The sequence below is a fragment of the Cetorhinus maximus genome, chromosome 5 (assembly GCF_964194155.1).
Source record: "Cetorhinus maximus chromosome 5, sCetMax3.hap1.1, whole genome shotgun sequence".
Lineage (NCBI taxonomy): Eukaryota > Metazoa > Chordata > Chondrichthyes > Lamniformes > Cetorhinidae > Cetorhinus > Cetorhinus maximus.
This window is the reverse complement of record NC_135883.1, coordinates 44062580-44089031: the sequence shown is the minus strand read 5'-3', so window position 1 is coordinate 44089031 and position 26452 is coordinate 44062580. Positions and strand designations below refer to the sequence as shown.

General features: G+C 45.8%; 2 protein-coding genes across 2 annotated transcripts in view; one reads left to right on the top strand and one right to left on the bottom strand.

The window, feature by feature from the left end:
• Positions 1 to 16911, top strand: part of LOC144681104 (protein eyes shut homolog) — a 440210-nt gene extending 423299 nt beyond the window's left edge. The window contains exons 11-12 of the mRNA XM_078542836.1: positions 9723 to 9976; positions 16895 to 16911. Of these exons, the coding sequence (XP_078398962.1) occupies positions 9723 to 9976; positions 16895 to 16911 (271 nt within the window). The remainder of the gene's footprint in view (positions 1 to 9722; positions 9977 to 16894) is intronic.
• A 1392-nt stretch (positions 16912 to 18303) lies between these two features.
• LOC144681103 (uncharacterized) overlaps positions 18304 to 26452 on the bottom strand; it is a 29405-nt gene continuing 21256 nt past the window's right edge. Inside the window, exon 3 of the mRNA XM_078542835.1 lies at positions 18304 to 18353. Within this exon, the coding sequence (XP_078398961.1) occupies positions 18304 to 18353 (50 nt within the window). The remainder of the gene's footprint in view (positions 18354 to 26452) is intronic.

Here is a 26452-nt window from a genome sequence, read left to right as displayed (position 1 = left end):
ATCATTTCAGGTGTTGAGTCAGAGATAAATATTGGCTAGAGCTCCTCTGCCCTTCTTCAAACAGTGCCACATGATCTTTTACACCTACCTAAGGCCTCAGTTGAACGACTCATCCAAAATTCAGCACTTCCAACAGTGCAGCACTGAGGCATCAGTCTAGACTTTGTGCTGAAGCTCTAGGGTTGGGACTTGAACTCGGAAACAGGAGTGCAACCCGCTAAACAATGGCTGACATTTATTGTATTTCTGGTTTCCAGTTGATGAAACTACAATGAAACATAGGCTGGGATTTTCTGTGCCCTTTTCTGTGTGTTTGGTGACATGAGGGGACAATATGGTGAGAAGGCCAAAAATCGGTTTCATTACATCATGAAACCAGTTTGCAATCGTCTACTCAGCCCGTCGATGGTGGGCCGCATTTCCCGCCATCAGACATCAGGAACCTCATCAGCATATCATTATAAGGCCAGCCTGCTGGACTCATCCCCCACTGTTGGATCGTCCGCCCATGTCAGCAGGAAAGCACGCCAGTGCAGAATACGTCTTGACAATTGTGACATGGAGAAGTTGGGACTTACCCACTAGGGCCTTGCTCACATTGCGGACATCCGAGGAGCAGAAGATGCTGGAGCCTGACATCAACAACACACTTGGAGGAATGTTCATGGCATGTTGGGCGGATTCTCATGGACATGGCTCTGCTGCAAAGCAGCTCACGGAAATTGGAAAGTTGGATGCTCACAATGGATGATGGTCAAGGGGATGGGAGAGGAAGGTCTAGGGTTGACTGGGAGAGGAAGAGGTGTCGGGGGGGTACGAGGTTGGGAGGGAGGGATGAAGATGGGGGTAATATGATGGTGTCAGTGGGGTGAGGGTGGCCAGGTGCAAATGGAGGTGTCGGGAGGAGAGGGAGTATGGGGGGAGGAGGGGGCAATGGGGTGAAGATGGCAACTTGGGAGATAGGTGTAAGGGAGGTGAAAAGTGGAAGGGAAGGAGTTCAGAGGAAGGAAGGAGTGTGGAGAGGGGAGGGAGTCCAGGGAAGGAAGGGTTGTGGAGAGGGGAGGGAGTCCAAAGGAGGAAGGATTGCGGAAAGGGGAGGGAGTAAGGGTGGAGGAAGAAATAAGGGTCAAGGAAGGACTCGGGAAGGGGGAAGGCAGAAGGAGTAAAGCTAGAGGAAGAAGTAAGGGTGTCTGGGAGGGTCAAGAAGGGGGAAGGAGTGAGGTTGGAGGAAGAGGTAAGGTTGGAGGAAGGAGTTGGGGGGATGGGGAAAGGACTAAGCGTGGTGGAAGAAGTAGGGGTGCCAAAGGGAGTCAGGAAGGGGGAGGGTCTAAGAAGGGGGGGAGTACTGGAGGAGTGGGAGGACTGAGTGGGGGAAGGGGTTCCGAGGGGGGTGGGGTCCGGAGGAGGGAAAGGGTTGCAGGGGGCGAATGGGTCAGTAGGAGGGATGTCCAGGTGAATGTGCAAGGGAGGAGTCTGATGGGTCCATGACTCCCTCCTGGGGAGTGAACTGATGGTGGGTGTGGTTTGGAGGATGGGTAAGAATGACCAAGGGCAGAATGAGGCTGTAGGGTGGGAGGGTGAGGGTTTGACGGTAGTGATAGAAGGGACGGCTAGGGTGATTGGTGAGGATTCGGAGGTAGACATGGACCCTGGGGGTGGGAAGGAGGAGGTTGGGGAGGTGAATGTGGACAGGGGTGCGATTTTCAGGAAGGACGGGAATGTGCACATTCACTAGGACATCCCCGAAGGAAAAGGGTTGTGACTGGTAGGTCACGGAGGGGAGGTGGAAGGTGATGTCGGGGGGGCGGGGGGGAGGTGGAGGAGAGGGTGAGAGGGTGACTGGGGGAGGGTAAAGGACAGGGGAGCAAAAATCAAACCAAATTAGCACATGCTGTCCAAATCGAAAGTGAAACGAGAGTCGTGCTGGCCAAGATCAGGTGCTGCATGGGAGTGGGATCAGTGGGTGGGCAGAGATGCAGGTCAGCTCAGATGGACAACTGAAAGCAAACCCTAGCAGGCAACATTCAAAATGCTTAGGACATTGAGGTGAGTGTGACACGGGAAGGATCTGCATGCGTGGGAAGAGTGCTTGCATGAGGCTCCGAAAGGCCCTGCCACATACACACTTCTCCCTCCAGAATTACTCACTGGCCAGCTGCTCCCTCTGCAGTGACGGAGGATGAGGTTGAGGGGGGTCACAGGCCAAGGGGACTCGGAGGGAGAGGACAGCCTCTGAGATTCCTGAGTGGATGACCCAGGGGTGTCCAGCTGTGCTCCTCCTCCTTTGGGTGTCCAGGGACCCCAGCCTGACTCCTTGAGGGGAAGGAGCACCTGGAGGGACGTCGAGGTGCCCTGTTTCCCTCTCATTTTGCCACTACAGGAACTTACCCATGGCTCCCGCGATGGAATGCAGGTCTGTACACATCTCCGCATTCTGCTGGACCAGGGTCTCCATGGCGTCCACCATCCTCCACATGGAGACTTCTATACACGCACCTGTGGGTGCCACATCATCGGAGAGCAGGCGGACTTACCGCTCCAACTCATGTGCCACTCTGTTGAGGGCTTCCAACAGTTCTGGATGATGTTCCCCCGCCTGCTGCTGACTTTCCAGGATGAGTTGCAAGGCCAAATCCAGAGGCTCATCATCTGACCCAGACCTCACAGTTGCCTCTTCCCCAGCAGTCTTCCGAGTGCCAGGGAGCTCGCATGAACCTGCCTCCTCCTGCTGCAGACACGTGTCTGTGTGGTGACCAATAAATTGTGAACCCGAGCCTGCTCTAGATTTAGGTCCCACCGTGTGTCTCTGCGCTGGTGGAGGGTGTGGGTAAGCGCTGCGACAGGTCTTTCAGGCTGCTTATTTCCAGTTCTTCAATGGAGGAGGTGTCCTCTTGGCTGGAGGTGAGACCTGGATGGAGATAAGGAACTGGCTGATTGAGGGTGTCGGTCGCTTGGCAGAGCTCCTTGTGAACCACAGTAGAGATAATTAGTGCATGGCAGCAGAGTCAAAAGCAGGAGAGAGAGCACTCATATTTGCGTTGAGAGAGGGTTGATGTGGTACTGGATCCTCACAAAGGTGTTCACCGCCGACCTCACCGTCACCGAAAGCACTGTCCACATCCTCACCAGTCAGTGCGATGGCAAACTCCCCAATGTGAGTGAGGGGCCTAATGTGGGCCACTCCATCCCCAGTCTGGGACCTCTCCCTGCTGATGTGAGCAGGTTTCTCCTGCATGAAAACAAATGGAGAGAGCGTGAAGAGGACACACGGCACTGCGTGGAATGTTTGTGTGGGGAGCTAAGCCATGGGTAGGATGAGGACGCGAGCTCCAGAAGGTATGAGCCTGATGGAGATGTGAGGGTGTGTGTGAGAGTTAGTGGTGTTGTCCCTTGAGGTGTGAAATCCCTGTGGATGTGTGATGAACTTGTGAGTGTGTGAGTTGAGAGTGATGAGAAGAGTGAATTACCTTGGTGGAACGGAGGAGACCATTCATTCTGTAGTGTCACTGGTGGCAGTCCTCTTTTGCAGGGCATTGGCGCTGACTACCACTGCCACCACTTCCCAAGCCAGGTTGGTGATGTTGCTGCCCATCCTGCAGCCAGCGCAGGGCTAGAGGACATCACAGCGAGCCTCCAGTGCGTCCAAAAGGTGTTACAGGGACGTGTTATTTAACCTGGGGGCTGCAGTCTTTTTGCCTTTCAGGGCCATGTCTTCTGTGCAGCAGTCATGGGTTGGAAGCACTGAGAGGTGTGCGCACAGCTGAACTTTAAATATGGTGCCTGGCGTGATGAAACGGCGAGGTGATGGCATGGCAGGCGAATGAGTGCCTGCCCGCCATGGAAAATGGCATGTTTCCTGGGAATGCATAATTAATGCAGCAGGTTTGGGATGATACGGCGTGAAAAGCCACCATTACGGCTGACGGGTAAAACTTCATATGTGACTCCTTCAATGAACATAAGAACATAGGAACATAAGAACTAGGAGCAGGAGTCGGCAATTCAGCCCCTCGAGCCTGCCCCACCATTCAATACGACCATGGCTGATCTCAGTTCGGCCTTAACTCCAATTTCCTGCCCTCTCCACATAACCTTTCAACCTGTAACTAATTAAAAAACTGCCTATCTCCTCCTTAAATTTAATCAGCGTTCCGGCATCCACTGCACTCTGAGGTAGTGAATTCCACAGATTCACGACCCTTTGAGAAAAGTAATTCCTCCTCATCTCTGATTTAAATCTACCACCCCTTAGCCTAAAACTATGGCCTCTTGTTCTAGAATGCCCCACAAGGTAACATCCACTCCACATCTACTTTGTCACCCTGATCCCCTCTAGCATCTTATATACCTTAATTGGATCTCCTCTCATCCTTCTAAACTCTAGCGAGTATAGGCCTAAACTGCTCAATCTCTCCTCATAAGACAAGCCCCGCATCTCTGGAATCAATCTAGTGAACCTCCTCTGAACCACCTCCAATGCAACTACATCCTTCCTCAAGTAAGGGGACCAAAACTGTGCACAGTACTCCAGGTGCAGTCTCACCAATGCCTTGTACAGTTGCAACAACACTTCCCTATTTTTATACTCTATTCCTTTAGCAATAAATGCCGAAATTCAATTTGCCTTCCTTATTACCTGCTGTACCTACATACTAGCTTTCAGCGATTCATGGACGAGAACACCCAGATCCCTCTGCACTGAAGCATTCTAAAGCTTCTCTCCATTTAAATAATAAGTCACCTTTTTATTCTTCAGACCAAAATGGATAACCTCACACTTATCAACGTGAAACTCCACCTGCCAAATTTTGACCCATTCACCTAACCTGCCCATATCCATTTGTAAATTTCTTATTCCTTCATTGCAACTTACTTTCCCACATATTTTGGTGTCATCTGCAAATTTAGCTATAGTACCTTCTATCCCTGAATCCAAATCATTAATGTAGATTGTAAATAATTGGGGCCCAAGGACCGAACCCTGTGGCACCCCACTAGTTACAGCTTGCCATCCAGAAAAAGACCCATTTATCCCGACTCTCTGCTTTCTGTTGGTTAGCCAATCCTCTTTCCAAGTTAATATATTACCCCTAACTCCATGTGATCTTATCTTGTGTGTTAATCTTTTGTGCGGCACCTTATCATAAGCCTTCTGGATGTCCAGCTATACTACATCTACAGGATGCCCATTATCCACTTTGCTTGTCACATCTTCAAAGAACTCTAACAAATTAATCAAACATGATTTACTCTTCATAAAACCATGCTGACTCTGATGGATTGCATTTTGACTTTCCAATGCCCCAGTATTACTTCCTTAATAATGGATTCCAACAATTTCCCAATGACAGACATTAAACTAACTGGTCTATAGTTTCCTACTTTCTGCCTCCCCCACCCCATCTTTTTTGAATAAGGGCGTTATATTAGCATTTTTCCAATCCACTGGAACCTTTCCAGAATCCAGGGAATTTTGGAATATTATAGCCAATGCAACCACTATCTCTTCTGCCACTTCCTTTGAGACCCTGGGATGTTGGCCATTAGGTCCTGAGGGCTTGTCACCCTTTAACCCCAATAGTTTGCTCAGTACTTTTTCTCTAGTGATGGTGATTGTTCTAATTTCCTCCCTCTCTATACCCTCTGCACTACCTGTTACTATTGGGGTGGTACTAGTGTCCTCCACCGTGAAAACTGAGGCAAAATATTGATTAAGCGTCTCTGCCATTTCTGCTTTCCCCACTATTAACTCCCCAGTCTCATCCTTCAAGGGACCAACATTCACTTTAGTAAATCTCTTTCCTTTTATATGCTTGTAGAAGCTTTTGCTATCAGTTTTTACATTTTGCACTAGCTTTCTTTCATAATTTACCTTTGCTCTTTTTATTATTTTTTAGTTACCCTTTGTTGATCTTTAAAGGTTTCCCAATCACCGACCTTTGCAATTTGGTGTGCCTTAGTTTTTGCCTTTATGTTAACTTTAACTTCCTTGCTTAGCCATGGATGCTTTTTCCCCCTCTTACCATCTTTCTTCCTCTTTGGAATATATTTGACTTGGGAGGAATTGAATATCTCCTTAAATATCTGCCATTGTTCATCCACTGTCCTACCTTGTAGCCTTTCTGCTCAGTTCACTAGGGCCAAATCTGCCCTCATGCCTATGTAGTTACTTTTGTTTAACTCCAGAACAATAGTGTGGGCCTCAAGTTTCTCGCTCTCAAACTGAACTTGAAATTCTTGCATGCTATGATCACTCTTCCCTAGAGGATCCTTTACTCTGAGATCATTAATTAATCCCATCTCATTACACAAAACCAAATCCAGAATAGCCTGCTCCCTGGTTAGCTCCACAACATATTGCTCCAAGAAACAATCTCTAATACACTCTATGAGCTCTCCCTCGACACTATCCTTGCCAATTTGATTAATCTAGTCTACATGCATATTAAAATCACCCATGATTATTGCCTTGCCTTTCTTACATGCTCCCAGTATTTCCTGGTTTATACTGTACCCCACTGCTGAACTACTGTTTGGGGACCTATAGATTACTTCCACCAGGGACTACTTTCCCTTGCTATTTCTTATTTCTACCCAGACTGACTCTACATCTTGCTCTCCAGTGCCTATATTATTCCCCATTCTAGCACTGATCTCTTCCTTTACTAACAAAGCTACACCGCCTCCTTTTCCTTCCTGCCTACCCTTCTGAAACACTGAATACCCTTGGATATTCAACTCCCAAACCTGTTCTCCCTGTAACCATTTCTCAGTAATCGCCACCAAATAATACCTATTTATCTCTACTTGCGCTGTTAACTCATTAGTTTTATTCCATGAACTCCAGTAAATTGGTTAAACATGATTCCCTTTTACAAAACTGTGTTGACTCTGCCTGATTGCCTTGAATTGTTCTAAGTGCCCTGTTGTAACATCTTTAATAACAGCTTCTAACATTTCCCCTATGACAGATGTTAAGCTAACTGGCTTGTAGTTTCCTGCATTTTGTCTCCCTCCCTTTTTGAATAAAGGAGTTACATTCGCTATTTTCCAATCTAGTGGAACCTTCCCCGAATCTAGGGAATTTTGGAAAATTAAAACCAGTGCATCAACTATCTCACTAGCCACATCTTTCAAGACCTTAGAGTGAAGCCCATCCTAACCTGGCGGCTGCCCATCCGACCCTGAGCCGTCCTCATTGAAAATAGCTCAGGATCGAGGGAACCATGCGGGGAACCGGCACGAAGGCCAACGGCACAAAATTGGGCAACTGCCCACCTCCAATCTCAGCCCTGACCCATTTGAAAATCCAGCCCAGTGTCTCAGAAGCAACATAGGAGCAGGAGGAGGTCGTTTGTCCCCTCAGGCCTGATCTCCCATTCAATGAGATCATGGCAGATATGTGATCCCACTTTTGCTCCATATTCCTTGATAAAAATATATCAACCTCAGATTTAAAGTGACTGATTGATCTTGCATCAATTGCCATTTGTGGAAGAGAGTTCCAAACTTTTGCCACTCTTCATATTTCCTAAATTTAGTCCTGAAAACTCCAATTTTTAGACTTTGGCCCCAGACTCCCCAACCAGTGGAAATAGTTTCTCTGTATCTTCCCTATCTGCTTCCTTAATATCTTGAAAGCTTCAACCATATCAACCCTTATCCTTCTAAATTCTTATAGGAGTCTTGAGCGCACTGTTAAACCTCCATCCTCTTCTCTCTGGCCAGTTTATTTGTGGTAGTTAAAATCCCTGTAGCTCATGATTCTGCTTTTTTTTTTACTATTTCATTTATTTGCCATTGGGCTCCTGCCTCCACTTCTTTTCCACCATTTAGTGGTCTGTAGCATGCCTCAAGGTGTGACTGATCCCTTCATATTTTTTATCTCTATCTTTATAGATTCTGTTACTATCTCATTACTAGTTCTTTCTTGCTTACAGCCATTATGTGACTGACACAGCTACCCAATCCTCCTTTTTGCCTTCCCTATCATTTCCAGATACATTATAGCCTGCAATATTTAACTGTCAATCATGTTCGGTCTACAACCATAGTTCTGTTTTCCCACTGCATGTATTTCCTGACAAATTTGCTACTTCCTATTCCCCTGTTTTGTGGCTGATGCTCTGTGCATTGCTGTTCAGACATTTTAGTATGCTTTTATTTTTCATTACGCTTGCCTTATTTCCATCATGTCTTTAAGTAGCCCTTTCTTATGATCTTTTCTGCTCATGGAGTATTAATGCCATCCTTGTATACTCTTTTTCCTTTTCGTTTTTAGAGTAATAGAGTCATAGCGTTATACTGCACAGAAACAGGTCCTTCAGCCCATCGTGTTTGTGCCAGCCATCAAGCACCTATCTATTCTAATCCCATTTTCCAGCACTTGGCCTGTAGACCTGTATGCTATGGCATTTCAAGTGCTCATCTAAATACTTCTTTAATGTTGTGAGGGTTCCTGCCTCTACCACCCCCTCAGGCAATGAGTTCCAGATACCCCCCACCCTCTGGGTGAAAGATTTTTTCCTCAAATCCCCTCTAAACCTCCTACCCCTTACCTTAAATCTATGTCCCCTGGTTATTGACACCTCTGCTAAGAGGAAAGGTTTCTTCCTATCTACTCTACCTATGCTCCTCATAATTTTGTATAACTCTATCAGGTCCCCCCTCCGCCTTCTATGCTCTAAGGAAAACAACCTTAGACTATCCAGTCTCTCTTCATAGCTGAAATGTTCCAGCCCAGGCAACATCTTGGAGAATCTCCTCTGCACCCTCTCCAATGCAAACACATCCTTCCTAAAGTGTGGTGACCAGAACTGCACACAATACTCTAGCTGTGGCCTAACTAGCGTTTTATACAGTTCCAACATAACCTCCTTGCCATTATATTCTATGCCTCGGCTAATAAAGGCAAGTATTCCATATGCCTTCTTACCACGTTATCTACCTGTGCTGCTGCCTTCAGGGATCTATGGACATATACACCAAGGTTCCTCTGTACTTCTTAGGGTCCTACCATTGATTGTGTATTTCCTTGCCATGTTAGCCCTCCCAAAATGCTTCACCTCACACTTCTCATGATTAAATTCCATTTGCCACTGCTCTGCCCATCTTACCAGCCAATCTATATTGTCCTGTAATCTAAGGATTTCCTCCTCACTATTTATGACACCACCAATTTTCGTGTCACCCGCGAACTTACAGGTCATACCTCCTTTTTCCTTCTTTTCCTTTCTCATTCTCATTTTAAGTAGCTGACATATTAACCTGAAACCTCTGCCCCTTTTACTGGTTTAGGCTCCTTTCTACATTCCTATTTACCCCTAAAGTAATTTAGTTTGATAAAGCAATAACAAGTTACAGTCTCCAAGCTTGGAGACAATTGAAGAACACTCACCAGCCACTGGAGGTAAAAGACAAGAAGGATGCAGAGGAGGACTTCCTTCCCCTCTGCACCGAGTTCCCACTTGCATTAAATTCCCAATTTAGCATTCTGTTCTCGGGTTACTCTGTGCTTCCTCACTCTCTAATGGCTCATCTACATTCACTGGATGGGTTCACACAGTTGCAGATGCATCTGTGGCAGGTAACTTCCATGGAGCTACGCCCCACATGTGTCAGCATCTTCAGGGCAGGGTCTGAATTAAAGGGAAAGAACGCATTGATTATTACGCATATCTGTTTGTCCTGTTGTGTTGAAGCATACTTCTGTTTTTCCCTAGGTGCATATGCCCTCCTGGCTTTTCCGGAGAGTTTTGTGACATCGACATAGACCATTGCATTGGAAACTTGTGCACTGAACATGGCACCTGTCGGGATCAGGAATACAATTATACCTGCCACTGTGCGATTGGATATGAAGGACCCTATTGTCAGCTGGAAACCAATGAATGTGAAAGCTCACCTTGTGAAAATGGTGCTACCTGCACAGATTTAGTTGGCCACTTCTCTTGTCGGTGTGATGCAGGATTCACAGGTAGGCAGCACTGATTTCACAGCAACCAGTTTGACAGCAAATCTGCCCACATCCAAAACTGCATTATAAAGGAGTTAACTGGACCTCATGAGGTACTTTGGTCATGCATTTGACAATGTATAAATCTGCCTTTGCTTGTAGGGCGTAACACTAATTCACCTCTCCCAATTTTAATCAGAAGTTTGAAATGAGTGGTTCAAAGACATGATTAACATGCAGTGCATCATCATAGTTCAAGTGATGGAATTGCATTTGCAAACTCATCTGGCAAGCAAGCTAACTGTGCTAATGCAGTTGGCTGTTTTCACACAGATAATTGGCAGTGTTCAGCCCTTTCTTGGCAGCTCCTCAGCTATCGAGATTTGGCTGGGTTTCAGATCCCACTTGAATGCTGTGTGGTTCGCCCGTCCCATTTGAGCTCAGCGCACAATATGAATCTCAAATACCTTTTGCAAGCAGCCCCATATCAACGAAATCATTTTCTAGATCTAACCTAACCTGAATGAGGCCACATCCTACGCCCAGCACCAGGCATCATGAGTGGACAGGTACAAAAATAAAATTTAAAGAGTCTAATAGGACTTTAGTCTTCACCTCAAAGGGGCTGGCAGACAAAGGGGTGGAAATTACACTACACTTGTCTAAAGTGCTTGTTAGATGATACCTGGAGTATTGTGCATAGTTATAGCTACTGCACCTCAGGAAGGATATGTTGGCTTTGGAGAGAGTGCAGTGCAGAATAATACCATGTCTAAGATTGAAATTATGAGGACAGGCTGCGTTGTATTCCCTTGTGTACAGAAAATTAAGAGCTGATTGAGCTGTTTAAGATGATTAAAATATTTGGCAGAAACCGTTTCCTCTGGTGTGGGAGCCTCGCACAAGGGGGCATAATTTTAAAATTAGAGCTGGACCATTCAGGGGCAATGTCAGGAAGCACTTCTTCACACATAGGTTAATGGAAATCTGAAAATCTCCTCCCCCTAACAAAGAAACTCTTTTGAGGCTGGGGGGGTCAGCTGAAAATGTCAAAACTAGAATTGATAGGTTTTTAAAAGCTGGAATTCTGAAATAAAGGCAGAAAGTGTAGGAAAACCTTGGCAGGTTTGGCAGCATCTGTGGAGTGACAAGGGTTACAAACAGAGGCCAGTAGTCAAGTTAAGATGCAAATCAGCCATGATCTAACTGAATGGTGGAACAGGCTCAAGGAGCTGAATGGACTACTCCTGTTGCTGTGTACATGAACCAGAGAAAGTGTTGGATCCTAGACGCCAGTTTGTTGGATCCTGTTCGCACGCTTGTTGTAAGTGGTGGCCAATTTGGTACAAATAATAGAGTTGAGTAGCAGACACTTCATAGGTAGAAACTCTAAATTTATTTATTCAGCAGCAACTAAACACGTGCTTGCACTTCAGACTCTATCTCTACACTACTCCAACTACTGACTACAGACTACTAACTACAGAGGTAGCCCACGCTACACTGCTATTGGATACTAAGATCATGTGACCTTCCTTAACAACATTCTTCTTAAAGTTATATTACACATCAGATTAACACAGAGAGGTAGGAAGGGAGGGAGACAAACACGAGAGGTAAATGAGACTCACATGAAGCTGAGTGCAAGTGAGAAAGAGAGAGAGAGAGAGATTCTCACAAACAAGTGAGAAATCTAATTCTTCAAACACTGAATGGCGTATTCCGGTTGCTATGTTTCTTATGTTCCTCCCATCTTTGCTGCATTCGTTGATGAGTACTGAGCATTACAGAGACATTTTCTTCCAGATACAGAAACCTCTTTACGTGGTCGCGTAATATCTCATGAATTACAGTTAGGCCCAGTCAACTTCTAGTCACTTTTTTTTCTTTCGTTGAATTTATTTTCTTTTTCAAAATTGCAACAAAGGCACCAATAAAGAAAACTTTCATCAAAAAAGGAAGTGTAGATTTTCATGAGATGTTGGCCATTATACGGCTGGGGAATTAGCTGATAAAGTGTAAGCAGGCTTGTCACTGACTTTCACATCATGGGGTGTAGGGACACCCACCCCAGCGTAAAATTTAACCCTTAATGATAGCAGAAAATTTTGAAAATACGCAGCAAGTCAGACAGCAGCTGTGGAGAGAGAAGCAGAATTAATGGGCCAGAACTTCAGAGGAGTGGTAATCACAGTCGGATTGCCACTCCACTCCTTTTCACTTATACTGGAATGCAGCCGCACCTTTCCTGCCCGACTCTCCGACTCCAGCCGGATGAGAATAGTGCAGTGCAGGAGGTTCCTGTGGCCTTCAGGAGAGTCAGAGGTAAGGAAACCTGCCTCTATTGTTAAGGGATTAGCTGCCATAAAACAAGTAGGTTTAAAGGTCCCAACTACTTTGAGAAACCAGGGAGAAGGTAAGTATATAAGGTAAGCGGGTGAAGGGTTAGGGTAGGTCAGGTGGTCAGCAGAGGGGATCCGGAGGATAGGATATGTCACGGAGGGGGAAAGTGGTCAGTGACGGTGGTCAGATAGCCAGTGGGATATGGATGTGAACAGTAGGGGTTCTTGGAGTGGTCTTTGGGGGGGTTGGGAGGGTAACCGGAGGTGTGGGGGTCTACCCAGCAGCGGTGGAGGGGGGGAGGCGTGCTCAGAAGGGTAGTCACGGGGATGGGAGGGCAGTTGGGTGATCGGAAGGGTAGTCGGTGGGGGGGGTGGTGGGACGGTAGTTGGGGGTTCGGGAGGTAGTCGGGGGGGGGTAGCTGGAAGGTCAAAAAGATTAAATGACAAAAAGGGATGATGGTGTAAGACAAAAGGGGAGGGAGTAATGGGACAAAAAAGCTCAAGGCGACAGCACAGCCATTACCAACAGATACAGTCTGAAAAAAATGGGAGCAGTAATTATGTTCTGAAACTGTTGAACCTGATACTGATTCTGGAAGGTTTAATGTGCTCACTCAAAAGGTGAGGGGCTGTTCCTCAAACTTCTGTTCAGCTTCATTAGCACTGGGTAAGAGGCCAAGGGAAGGGAGGTCAGTAGGAACAGGATGGAGGATTTCCTTGCTTGGACAGAAGCTCAATGCATACAGAACTGTAGCAACAAGATGCTACCTCAGTTGGATTTTGTTGAAAGGATTTCTTCTGCTCTGTCTCTGATAGCCAAACAGCAGGATAATTTTCCTGTGAGTTATTCTCCGTAGTTTTCCAATCTTAACATATCAGCCTTCAGTAGTACTTTATATTGGGAGCTCAGTTTTCTTCCAGCCTGCCAAGGTCTTAGAAACAGTGCACAGGAGATTGACTAGTCTAGTACCTGTGATGAGAGACTTCAGTTATGTGTATACAAAGGAGCAATTGACTGTGTTATGAAGCTATTAATGTATATAATATTTTGGGAAATATTTTTCTTTTAAAATAGAGATTTAGTCTGCGGGTATGTCTTAATTGGATTAAAGCCAGCTAGCCTGGGTGCTTTGATGTACTAGTTTGAGACGTAAACCGAGAGATAGCATGCATTTGCATTTTTTGAATCAAGCCTTCAAGAAGCGAGGTGAAAACTTGACGCTTTTCTAGCAGCTACCAAGCAATATGTTTACATTTCTAATAAAATTGGCACAATGAATGGGGTTTCATTGTTAAAAGGTAAAGTTCAAAGAGGTTGTTGATACAATGAGAATTAACATTCAATGGGGCTGGTAGGTATAACTTCAGTAGTTTTCGGGTGTGCAGGCAGAGGCAATGTAAGATCAAAAGGCAGCTATAAGCCTCCAACTGGCTCCACAGTGGAAAGAACCTCATTTTGAATTCGTAAGGTGAAAATGCTTTGCCTGGTGTTTGGTTAAGCCTATGGGTTGCTGTTGCCTTAATGGAGATTAGTTTGGGAATTTGTTAAAAGTTATGATAGTAGTAATTTGTAGCCAGGTTTACATATATTTAAACTTGTGTAAATTAATAAAATGTTTCAATTAGGTAATGTAAAGCCTTGAGAACTAGTAGTCTGATTCTTGAGTTTAGAGTCGCATCTCAAACATAACACTTAAAATTATAGGTTATGACAGTCGTTTGAAGTTTCCCTCTGGGATTTTTAAATAACTCCGCTTACCAACTGCATGGGCCATAACACTTTGTCCCCTGAAGAAATGGTATTATAGCAACTACAATAGCGTGACGCACTCTCCGATTCACCTCATCATCAGAGATGGATTCCGCCCTGCTGTTTGATACGATGTGGACTGCTGCCTTCTCATCAGAGCTGTCAGTCTTTACGAATAGCACAGCCTTGATGCCTCGATCCAGTGCATCTCGGGCACTGTTGTTCAGGAAACAGGCCCCTAAATTCATCATGGCACTCCAGAGCCTCGGCGACGTATAATGGAGGAGTCTCAATACTTGAAATGTTTTGATAGAATAAATAAGGAGAAACTGTTTTTCAAGTGGCAGACTGGTTGGCAACCAGAAGGAACGGATTTTAGGCAATTGACGGAAGAACCAGCGGCAACACAAGGAACATTTATTTACACAGTGAGTTGTGATGATCTGGAATACGCTGCCTGAAAGGGCAGTGGAAGCAGATTGAATTGTAACTTTCAAAAAGAAATTGAATTGACCTGAAATAGAAAAAATTGAAGGGCTTGAGCAAGAGGCAGGGAGTGGGACTAGTTGGTTAGCTCTTTCAAAGTGCCAGCACAGACACAACGGACTTGAATGGTTTCCTTCTGTCCTGCAAAATTCTATGACCTGAATTTTACCCTTGGCGGATGCACGCGACTGGTGCGCTCGACTGGTCGGAAACGGGCTGCTGCCTGCAATCGGCCCCCGACTGTGACTTCACGTTGGCCGGCCAATTAAGGCCCACCCAGCGTGAAACGTGTCTTCCTAATGGTCAGGAAGGGCCGGGCAGGGGCCTGTCGGCTTCCGGGTCCAAAAGCGACCCGGCGGCCGGTTTAAAAACAGCACAGGCAGCTCCTTGAAGGCTGCCAGGGAAGAACATATTTGCAGCGTTCGGAAAACCAAAGTTATGGCCTTAAGTGCAGCTGGTCTCGCCAGGCAGAAGGGCAGGTTGGGTGGGCACTCAGCCCCCCAGTTTTCAGATGTGTGCCTTGTGGTCCTCCTGGAGGAGGTGGTTGCCAGGAAGGACATCCTTACCCCCAGAGATGGAAGAATGAGGCCACCGCAACTAACAGCAGCCATGATGTTGTGCTGCGCACATGGGTGCAGAGCCACAAAAGGTTTAATGACTTGTTGTGCTCAGAAAGGGTGAGTGCTGTGTTGTCATGGATCAGTATGTTGAAGCGTCTGGCCATCCCCCCGTGGAGCTCAGCGGTGTTAGAGTCTGAATGCCAAGGGGGTGAGCCCTGGCTGTTTGGACTGAATGTAATGCGGCTTGAGGGCCACTACTCGGATGTGCCCTGCAAGGTGCCCCCTCAGGTCGGGTTGGCCACTCTCAGGTAGAGAGTGGACTAATCCATGCTCCTCTGTCCTTTTAGGAGAAGACGGCCCATAACAACATTGAAAGGTCGCAGACAGGCAGAGACCCCCCCTCAAATCTCCTAATCCTATCCAGATTTGAGCAGGGTTCCTTGGAGCTGGAGAGGCACCATGCACCTCGTTCAGCCAGTTATGGAGAGGCTGGGGTGTCGGACAAAGGTAAGAGTGCAGTGCACAGAGGTGAGAGTTTCAGATGGTGCAGATATTCTTGTGTAGTCTCATCATTGATGGGGGCCTCAAAACTGATGCCTGGCATGCACAGTGTAATGACTTAAACTAATGACATGTTGTTGTTCTCCCTTAGATTCACCAGCAGGCATTTGTTCTCAGGACCCTGAAGAGCTGCCCCTGATGCCAGAGGACCTCCTGGCTTCACATGGACCTGCATCACACCCGCTCTCTGAACTAGACACCAGCGCAGATACCAGCACTTCGGTGGGTGTTAGATCTTCGGCTAGAATGTCAGACCACAGTGGTGAGAGCACTTCACACTTGCTTGAGGAGCAGGTAAAGGCAGAGAGTGCCCAGGGTGCCGACAGTCAGAGGACTGCTGGAGACCAAGACGATGCTCAGTCGAAGGCAGGTGATGAGCCTCTGGAGTCGTCCATTAGGCAGCAGATGCTGGATGTCCAGCAGGATGTGCGGGAGGATCTGGAGGAGATCCATGCGGGTATACGTGCCATGGTCTCTGTTATGGAGGAGTCCACGCAGAGCGCGAGCACTGTGTTGACCCTCATGTCCGAGCACACTGCCTCCTCCATTGAGAGAGTGCCAACTCTCATGGAGGGGCAGCTCCAGGGACAGAATCAGGTGTTCCTGGGTTGCGCTCGGATCTTCAAGCCCTCACACAGGCATTGGCCTCAGGTGGCCAGTGCCAGTGTGGGAGATGGATGAGGCACCCAGTATCCCAGCTAGGTGCCCATCCATCAATGGTGTGCAGGAGGTCCACAGTGACCTCACGTTGGCGCATGAGCTGCTTATCGTCTCTGTCGGCTCCTCTCAGGGCGCTCCGGATGACAGCAGCAGCTCCTCTGCCCCTCTGCCAGTGACTGTGGCATCCAATGAGGCTGTAATGACTGGGGAGATGCCAGCCAAGGCGCTGGCCGTTCCCTCCCAGGCAGGGCCAGCACAGGCTTCACTGGCCAAAGGACGATGCCAAGGTCATCAAGGCCAACAAGTCAGTGGAGTTAGCAGGCTTTCTCCAATGCTGGTGACAGTTGGGGCAGGGGGGAACACACCAAGACATAGCACTTGCTAACGTAAGTTTAAGGCACCAAGAGCACAAGAGGTCATGAGTGATCTCCTGTTGTGTAATGTTTTGTTTGTGTTTACTGGTCTGGGAATGAAGATCAGAGAAGGTGATATTAATTTTTTTGGATTGTCAAAATGAGATAAATTTTGTTTTTGTTACAATGGCCTGAGTATGCTTCACCTTTTTATTTTTTTGGTGCAGGATACGCTGGTATGTAAAGCTGGGCGTGAGTGGCCCTAAACTTTGTTGCGCAGGCGCTGAGTGGATTTTGGGTTCAAATGAAAGGGTCATTTCAGACATTCGTGATGGAGGCAGCAGCCCTGGCATTATGTAGAAGCTGATCTTTGGCAGCCTACCTGAAAGTGTGTTGGATCAAGATGACCCTGGTGTCCCTGCATCCCTGGAGGTTACAGAGGTCTGCCTCCACACCCTCAGCGTTCTCCTCATTATGCTCCTCTTCTGATTCACTACTGGATTCATCATCTGTGGCCTGCGCAGCTGCCTCAAGATCCTCTTCCTCCAGTGGGTCCCCCCTTGCCAGTACCAGATTGTGGAGAGCACAGCATGTAACCACTATCAGTGATGCCCTCTCTGGCGGGTATTGTAGTGCTCCCCCTGAATGGTCCAGGCATCGGAAGTGCTGCTTCAGAAGATCTATGGTCCTATCACTGCCCTTGTGGAGGCACGACTCCTATTCTAACGCTGCTCTGCCTCTGTTCTTGGGTGGTGGAGAGGCGTCATGAGCCAGCTTTTCAACAGATCGCCCTTGACACCCAGCAGCCATCCATCCAGTCGAGCTGGAGCACTGAAGAGCCTCGGCACCTGAGAGTGTCTGAGGATGTAAGCATCATGGGAGCTGCCAGGGCAGAATCTATGTCCTGTGGTCACGCACTATCTGTACATTCATCGAGTGGAAGCCCTTCCTGTTGACGAAAGCACCCAGCTGACCCGCTGCCGCCTTGATGGTCACATGTGTGCAGTCAATGGCACCCTGGATGCGGGGGAACTCAGCAATCGCTGCAAAGCCTCTGGCTCGTTCAACCTGGCTGGCCTCACCCATACAGAAACGAATAAATATCATTACCCACCTGAACAGAGTTTCTGTCACCAGCTTGATGCATTTGTGGACAGCTGACTGGGACACTCCACAAAGATCCCACACTGAGCCCTGGAAAGAGACGGAGGCATAGAAATTGAGGGCCACTTTGACCTTCAGAGCCACTGGCATGGGGTTTCCACCCACATAATTGGAGCTGACCTCAGGCCCAATCATCTGACAAATGGAGGTCACAGTCTCTCTGGAGAGACAAAGCCTCCTTTGGCATTGCACCTCGGGTATATTGAGGTAGCTGCATCACCACCAGTAAACCTGGTAGCAGGATAGTGGCGTCTTCTGCTGCCCCTTCAGCCTTGGACTTCATGCTGGCCCTGCACCTCTTGTGCCTGCACCTCTCCTCCCACAGGTCGCTCCCCTGGAAGCTGCATTTAGACACCTGGCCTCCTCTCCCTTCTGCCCCTCTCCTCCTCCGAGAAGCTGCCACCAGTGGAGACCACAATCCCCCTTACCAGGGTAAAAGAAGGCTGTCTGATACCTGGAAGGGCCCACATCGTCAAAATCCTCCAGGGGCCTTAGAGCCACCAATAGGTCCTGAAATGAAGTCTAGAAATATAAAGAATGAAGCTCATGACAGAGATGAAGCTGTCAAGTTCAAATAAGCAACCAGCAGCCAACTATCTCCTAAACCCTTCACTACTCACACTGGCAATGCCGCTGACCTTTTTTATCCTGCCCTTGGATGAGGTTTTGCAAAATGTGGGTTGCTCACCTGCCCATTTTGCCCGTGCGATGAGCACAAAATCACACGGGCAACATAAAATTAGTTTCAGTTGCGTTTTCAATGGCCTTGAGTGGCCTCTTAATTAATGGAGGGTGCAGCTCCGACACCACGTGTGCCCGCCCACCTGAAGATTGCGCGCAAACAGGATGACGTTGGGACACTCGCCCAATGCCTTCTCCTGCTATTTTACGCCCACAAGGCGTAAGATTCAGCCCTATGGTTCATGAGGCTACCATAGAAATGAAAAGGCCAGGGACAGCATACATGAAGAACGTATTTCATACGGTTATGTGGCACTTACTTCAGTGTCAACCAAATGTCGATGAATGCGTGCAAAATGTCTTGCCATCTTAAAGCATATGCTTCTCACTGATCATTTACGTTTCAGGCAGTGGAAATGGGGGACAACAGCAGGTTTGGTACAGAGTGAGAGTGCAAGTTGATTCAGTGACATCCATTATGATCCTGGTGAGAAATTCACTGGTTCAAGGAAAACATACAATTGATGCATTTGTAATATAGCTAAGAAAAATGGTACCTCTGACAGTGCAGCACAGCACTCCCTTGGCACTGCACTGAAGTGTCAGCATGGATTACGTGCTACATATGGTAGACAAAAAGAAGCTTTCTGTGGTGGGAGCATGCAAATTATAGGGGCAAAATCATACATTTTAGCCCCATTAAGTGGCAGGATCAAGAAGCATTTCTTCCCACAAAAGAGAGCAGAAATTTGGAACACTCTTCCCAGAAAAGGGTGGAATCCATATGTTACATGTGCAAGGTTTTATAAGATTTTTTTTTAAAATTCAAGGTAAAATGTGATCTCCTACTAGTTCTGTCTGTGATAAGCCCATGTGACCAGGTTACCATAGGGTACAGTGGCCCAGGCCAAGTCCTATTAAAACCCAATTGCCAAAATTAATACCTGAACACAAAGGCAGAAGCAGTTGGCCTTGCTTTGTGCAGACTACAGACTCAATCAGAAACCCTGGAGACAGAGCAAGAGATGTAGGGAAGCTATTGTTGTGAGAGCAGATTTCCCATTTGAAATGATGAACCTTACAGAGATATAAAGAGTGAGAAGTCACCAGACAGTGGCTTGCTGCTAGAAGTCCATTTGGGTGTGCTCAGGAGGGTTGAGTGAAGGGACTTTAAAAAGGACTCTGGAATACTTGCCCCAGTGTAACAGGAAAAAGGGAGCCTGTCAAAATGCCAGGAAGAATTTGAGACTTTAAAATGAAACTGCGGCTGGAATTTCCCAGCCCCCCTGCAATGGGCTCCATTGAAATCTCTGTTCATATCGGTGGGACTGGAAAATCCCACCAGTGAGAGGAGCTGGGAAATTCTGGCCTACAGTTCTGCTGAGATTGTGGCATAATATATAAACATGTCGTGAGGTTATTGGTCATGTTAAAGAACTAATAAGGTAGATCTGTTCTATAATTGAAAATATTAGTTGCCTACTATGTAGTGTTTAGTCGAAGTTGCGTTTAGTTTGACTGTTAGAGTAAAAGCCTTAAAATTTGAAATGCTGTCGTGCGATACCTTTAAGTCGGTCACTGTAAATTCAAATCTCTTTTTTAAAAGTTATCAGTCTCTACGGGGATCGTAATATTGGTCAATTGAAACATCTAAGACTGATATTGATAGGTTCTTGTTTGGTAAGGGATTCAAAGAATATGGAGCAGAAGCAACTGAATGGAGTTAAGACACAGATAAACCATTGAATGGGGGGAAAGGCTCATGGTATTGAATGGTCTCCTGTTCCTATGTGCATGAGTCAGGGAGAAGAACAGGAAAGAGTGAGAGAGGCACGAGAGAGATAGGGGTGAGTGAGTGAGACTCAAGTGAGCATGAATGTGAGAGAGAGAGACTCATGCAAGCAGTCACATTTTTCTAGCATGATCTTACAATGTAAAATAATGAACAGACTTGATGAGGGAAAGTTATCAAGTAGAACTCTGTAATATAAGATGCCCTGAATTTTTTCCATTTAGCAGACAATCCTGATTAAGCAAAATCCAATTGAAAACCTTTGACCAAGAGTCAGGAGAAGCTTAAATGAATGGCAGCATTAATCACATTTTCAATCACATTGTCATCAAATAACTTTGTCATATAATATACTGAGGCTGGATTCATCTACAGAATGACAATTCTTTTTGCCAAGCCCATAGTGGCTAGGAGGTCAGAGGAAAGATCCGGTCATGATGTATATTGACATCTATGTGCTATATGCTTTTGTTCAAATCAAAGTGAGCAAATTAGTTATTTGCACATTGATTGAGACATTTGCACAATAATATTGTGTACAAGTTGTTCTTATCAGGTCACAGCAATAATTAAACCCCTTTAAAGGTCTCAGAACCCTGTCCAATTAAAAAAGTGGATATTCAGATTCCTTTCCAATTTATAATCTAATATGAGATGTGCAATTGTTGCATGCAGAACAGGTTGAGCAGCTTCAGTAGCACACTGGCTGTAAATAGTGCTCCATTTGTGTTTGAACCTCTGGGCAGGATTTTGGGCTTTGGGATGGGATGGTAGTGATGATGTTAAAGGGTCACCCAACAGTGATTTTGCTTAAATTGACAAATTAGTGGTCAGAGAGTGCGCACAACATCCAGTCAAGGACGGTGGGTGCGCTCTCAAAGCCGGAGGGACATTAGGAAACTGTCCAGCATGGAAGGAGATGCAGCCTACTGTTGAAGCTAAGGGGGAGAGGGGGCACTTCTATCATGAGGCACCCCCTCAGCACTTTTAAATCTTTTCAGGTTAAAAAATGGCCACAGCTTCTGGGCTCCATTGTGGAGTGGGAGCCCCACCATAGGCTGGCGTGTGTGACCAGGTAGGTGGGGCAGCAGGGTGGGCTGGTTTCAAAGGCATCCCAGAATGCTGTCTCCTATGCCTGCTGCTGGGTGGCCAACTTCAGACAGGTTTTTGTGCTCCCGATGCCCTGCAGGGTTCACAAGATGTCTGGGACATTGCAGCCAGCCCTTGACTATTGGCCTTATTTAGCCTTTAACTTATCTCAATTGGCTTTGCGCCACTTGCAAATGGGTATCCATTCTGCCTCCAGTCTGACATCTGAGAAAACAGCTTGGGGGCAGGGATGGTGCTGGCAAACTGGCACACCTGCCTCTATTCCCGTTCCCATCAGTTCAACAAAAGTCCTGCCCTTATCTCTGTTCAAAACAATTAAGGAAATCGTCTGGCAACTGAAAAGGGGAAATGTCTTCACGGTTTTTCAATAGCAGTTTAATTTCCTCCCTTTTCTCAAGGTCTTTTCTCTTTCTGAGGTGTGAGTGCGAGAGTGTTGGAGTCCTTTGTCCAAGCTTCATATGATGTTAGGTTGACTTGGCAAAAGCTGTTGAAAGTGCTAGAGGTAATTGGAGTTGTCTGGAGAAATAAAAGAATGATTGTCGCTCTGTACATGGGACAGACTGCTAAAATGGGGACCATATATTTGATGAAAGTAAACCTGGTGTCAATGGCAAGGGGTGAGACAAGACTGTCTACCATCACCATTGCCCTTTAACATCCAACCGTGATAAGATAGGTAAAGCATTGCTGAAAAAAAACATTTTGTCGAAGCTTTTCATCTTGCCCTCATCAGGACAATTGCAAGAATATCAATGTCAGGGGAAGCAACAACTTTATATTGTATGCTGAATGAAGTAATTTCCCTTCATCTCAGCCCTGAATGATCGGCCCCTTATCCTGTGACTGTGCCCCCGTGTTTTAGATTCCCCGACCAGGGGAAACAAACTCTCAGCAACTACCCTACCAAGCCCCTTCAGAATCTTGTAGGTTTTGATGAGATCACCTCTAATTCTTCTAATTTCCAGAAAATATAAGCAAAATTTACCCAGCCTCTCATGATAGGACAATCCCCTCATTCCAGGAACCGATTTAGTGAACCTTCGCTGTACCATCACCAAAGTAAGTAAATCCTTTCTTAAATGTGGAGACCAAAACGGCACACATTATTCTAGATGTGGTCTCACCAAAGCCCTGTACAATTGCAATTGCAGCAAGACTTCTTTATTCTTGTACTCCATCCCCTTGCAATAAAGGCTGGCATACCATTTGTCTTCCTAATTGTTTGCTGCACCTGCATGCTAACTTTCTGCATTCCTTGTATGAGCACACCCAAGTCTCTTTGGACATTAACACCTACAAGTTTCACACCTTTTAAATAATATTATGAATTTCTATTCTTATGACCAAAGTGAATAATGTCACACTTCCCCACATTATACGCCATCTGCCATCTTGTTGCCCAGTCAGGAAACCTGTCTATATCTCTTTGCAGCCTCTCTGTGTCCTCCTCACAGCTTGCATCCCCACCTGGCTTGGAACAAGTATTGCAAATTAAATAATTAAAACAGAAAATGCTGGAAAACTCAGCAGGCCTGGCAGCATCTGTGGAGAGAGAAACGGAGTTAACGTTTCAAATACATATGACTCTTCTTCAGAGCTAAAGAGAGGTAGAAATGTGATTAAATTTATATTGTTTAGGGCCGGGGGGTGGTGGGGGGTGGACCAGGTGAAGCTGGATAGAAGGTAGGCTATAGGTGGGGGCTAAGGAGAGATTGACAAAGATGTCATGAACACATCACAAAATGAGTGTTAATGGTAGTGGTCGGGGCTAAAGAAGGTGTTGATAGTGGCATGAAGATAAAAAAGCAGAATGTGTTAATAGCAGAACAAGGGTCAGCACTGTGTGAAAGAACATCATGGAATAAGTAACAGGTGGCCCTTTTGGGGGTGGGGTGGGAGGAGAGGGTGGTGGTTGGGGAAAAGGCGTTGAAAAGGGGACAAAAAAGTTAATAAAAAAGTAGATAAAACAATGACTAAATAAAAATAAAAAGAACTAAATAAAAAATAAAAATACATTTTAAAAAGGGGGATTAAAAAAGGAGTGAAGATAGAGGAGAGAGTCCATGGTCTGAAGTTGTTGAACTCAGTGTTAAGTCCAGTAAGGAAGAAGGAAGACATGTCAGGAGCACCATTTTGGAAGGTGGCATCATCGGAACAGATGTGATGGAGGTGAAGGAACTGAGGGTGTGAGGAGCTGTAGTTGAGGTAGCTGTGGGAGTCCGTGGGTTTGTAATGAATATTTGTGGACAGTCTATGACCAGTAAGGAAGTAAGCTGCTTAAGTTGTTCGGGAGATTCCGCTCAAACAACAACAGCAAGAGCTTGCATTTATTAGGCACGTGTAATGTAACAAAATGCCACAGGGCATTTCACAGAAACATATGTTAACCAAATGGATTTTGAACCAGAGATGGGAATATTAAGAGGCGTAAACGAGTGTTTGGTTAAAGAGGTAAGCATTAGGGAGGGTCTTAAAGGAAGAGATGGGGTTGGAAAGGAGGAGAGGTCCAGGGAGGAAATTCCAGAGTTGAAAGCCAAGGCGGCTGAGGCTGCATTTACGCTTGTGAGATTACAGCAAAATTCATGTAGAAACCCATGTTTGACTATGTAAAAATCATTGCTGCTGGAAATAAGGCAAGAAACCATAATTATTTCACACCTATTATTCTAAATGAATTCTGAAAGATACAAAGTTGTGACTTCAAAAAAAGTATGCATAAGAATCAAAAATAAATTAGGTTTTGATACTGAGTTCATGTTTATATTGCTTGATTCATCACATCTCTATTTAAAGTACAATTAAATACAAACAAGAACTTTCGGCCCACTGCCATAAAAGATAAAAATTTGGAGTTGGATACTGTATTTTATGTGAACTTTCTGGTTTAGCAGGTATGTTTTGAAGCTCAGTTTAATAATTTTCTCTGTATAATTCCAAATCTTAACCCTAAATCTTCTCAAAGTTTAAGAATGACATCCCGGAATCGAAAGAGCCTTATGTCTTATGACATGTCTTAAGAAAGGGTCTTATGTTAACATGAGACGTTAAACCAATGCCCCATCTGGTTTGGCAACACCTCAATTATAGAGCTCTTGTGCTTGATTGCAAACTCCTCCTTGACTTTATCCCTCCCTATCCATGTAACCTCCACCAGCCCTCCAATCCTCCTCGATCTCGGCATTCCTCGAATCTTGACCCATGGTGGATCATTGATTTTAACTGCTCCACCATTGACGGCCATACCTTCAGCTGCCTAGGCCCTAAACACTGAAATTCCCTCCCTAAACCTTTTCACCCGTATTTCCTCCTTTAAAACGCTCCTTAAAACCTACCACACCTGTCCTGATATCACCTGTGTCAGATTTTGCTTGCTAGCACTCCAATGAGGGGCATCCTGGGATGTTTTACTGTGTTGGAGGCACTATATTAATGCATAGGAACATAGAAAAATAAGAAATAGAAGCAGGAGTAGGCCATTCGGCTGCTCAAGCCTGCCCTGTCATTCAGTAAGATCATGGCTGATCTGCCCCAGGCTCAATTCCTATTTTGTGCCAGCTCCTCATAGCCCTCAACTCCCCGATATTTCAAAAATCTATCTACCTCCTCTTTAAATCAGTGATCTAGCCTCCACAACTCTCTGGGGTAGAGAATTCCAGACATTCACGACCCTCTGAGAGAAGAAATTCCTTCGCATCTCAGTTTTAAATGAGTGTCCCCTTGTTCTGTAATTATACCCCCTAGTTCGAGATTCCCCATTAGTGGAAACATCTTCTCAACATCTACCCTGTCAAGCCCCCTCAGAATCATGTATGTTTCAATAAGAACACCCCTCATTCTTCTAAACTCTAATGAATGACGACTTAACCTGTTTAGCTGTTCTTGATAAGTCAACCCCTCCATCCCAGGAATCAGCAGAGTGATTTTTTTTTTTTAACTGCCTCCAATGCCAGTATATCCTTTCTTAAATACGGGGACCAAAACTGTACACCGTACTCCAGGTGCGGCCTCACCAACACCCTGTACAGTTGTAACAAGACTTCTCTATTTTTAAACTCCGAGCAATACAGGCCAAAATTCCACTTGCCTTCTTAATTACTTCCTGCACTTGCATGCTAACTTTTTGTGTTTCATGCACAAGAACACCCAGACCCCTCTGTGCTGCACTTTTTTTGGAGTCTCTCTCCATTTAAATAATAGTCTGCCTTTTGATTCTTCCGGCCAAAGTGCATGACCTCACACTTTCCTACATTAAACTCCATCTGCCAAGTTTTTGCCCACTCACTCAACCTGTCTATATCCCCTTGCAGATTCCTTATGTCCTCATCACAACATGCCCTCCCACCTATTTTTGTATCATCAGCAAATTTGGATACATTACACTCTGCCCCCTCCTCCAAGTAATTAATGTAGATAGTAAATAATTGAGGCCCTAGGACTTTGTGGCACCCCACTAGTTATGTCTTTCCAACCTGAAAAAGACCCATTAATCCCGACTCTCTGTCTTCTGTGTGTTAAACAATCCTAATACATTACTCCAATCCGGTGAGCTCCTACCTTGTGCAATAAGTTTTAACGTGGCATCTTATGGAATGCCTTCTGAAAATCCAAATAAACTACATCTACTGTTTCCCTTTATCAACTCTGCTTGTTATATCCTCAAAGAACTCCAGCAAACTTGTCAAACTTGATCTCCCTTTCACAAAACTATGTTGACTCTGATTGTGTTAAGCTTTTCCAAATGTCCTGCTATTTCTTCCTTAACAATGGACTCTAGCATTTTCCCAACGTCAGATGTTAGGCTGACTGGCATATAGTTTCCTGCTTTTTGTCTCCCTCCCTTCTTGAACAGGGGCATCATATTAGCCATTTTCCAATCCGCTGGGACCCTCCTGGAATCCAGTGAGTTCTGGAATATTTTGACCAATGCCTCCACTATCTCTGCAGCTACTTCCTTTAAAACTCTTGGATGCAGGCCATCAGATCCTGGTGACTTGTCTGTCATTAGTCCCATTAGTTTGTCAAATATTTTGTCCCTCGT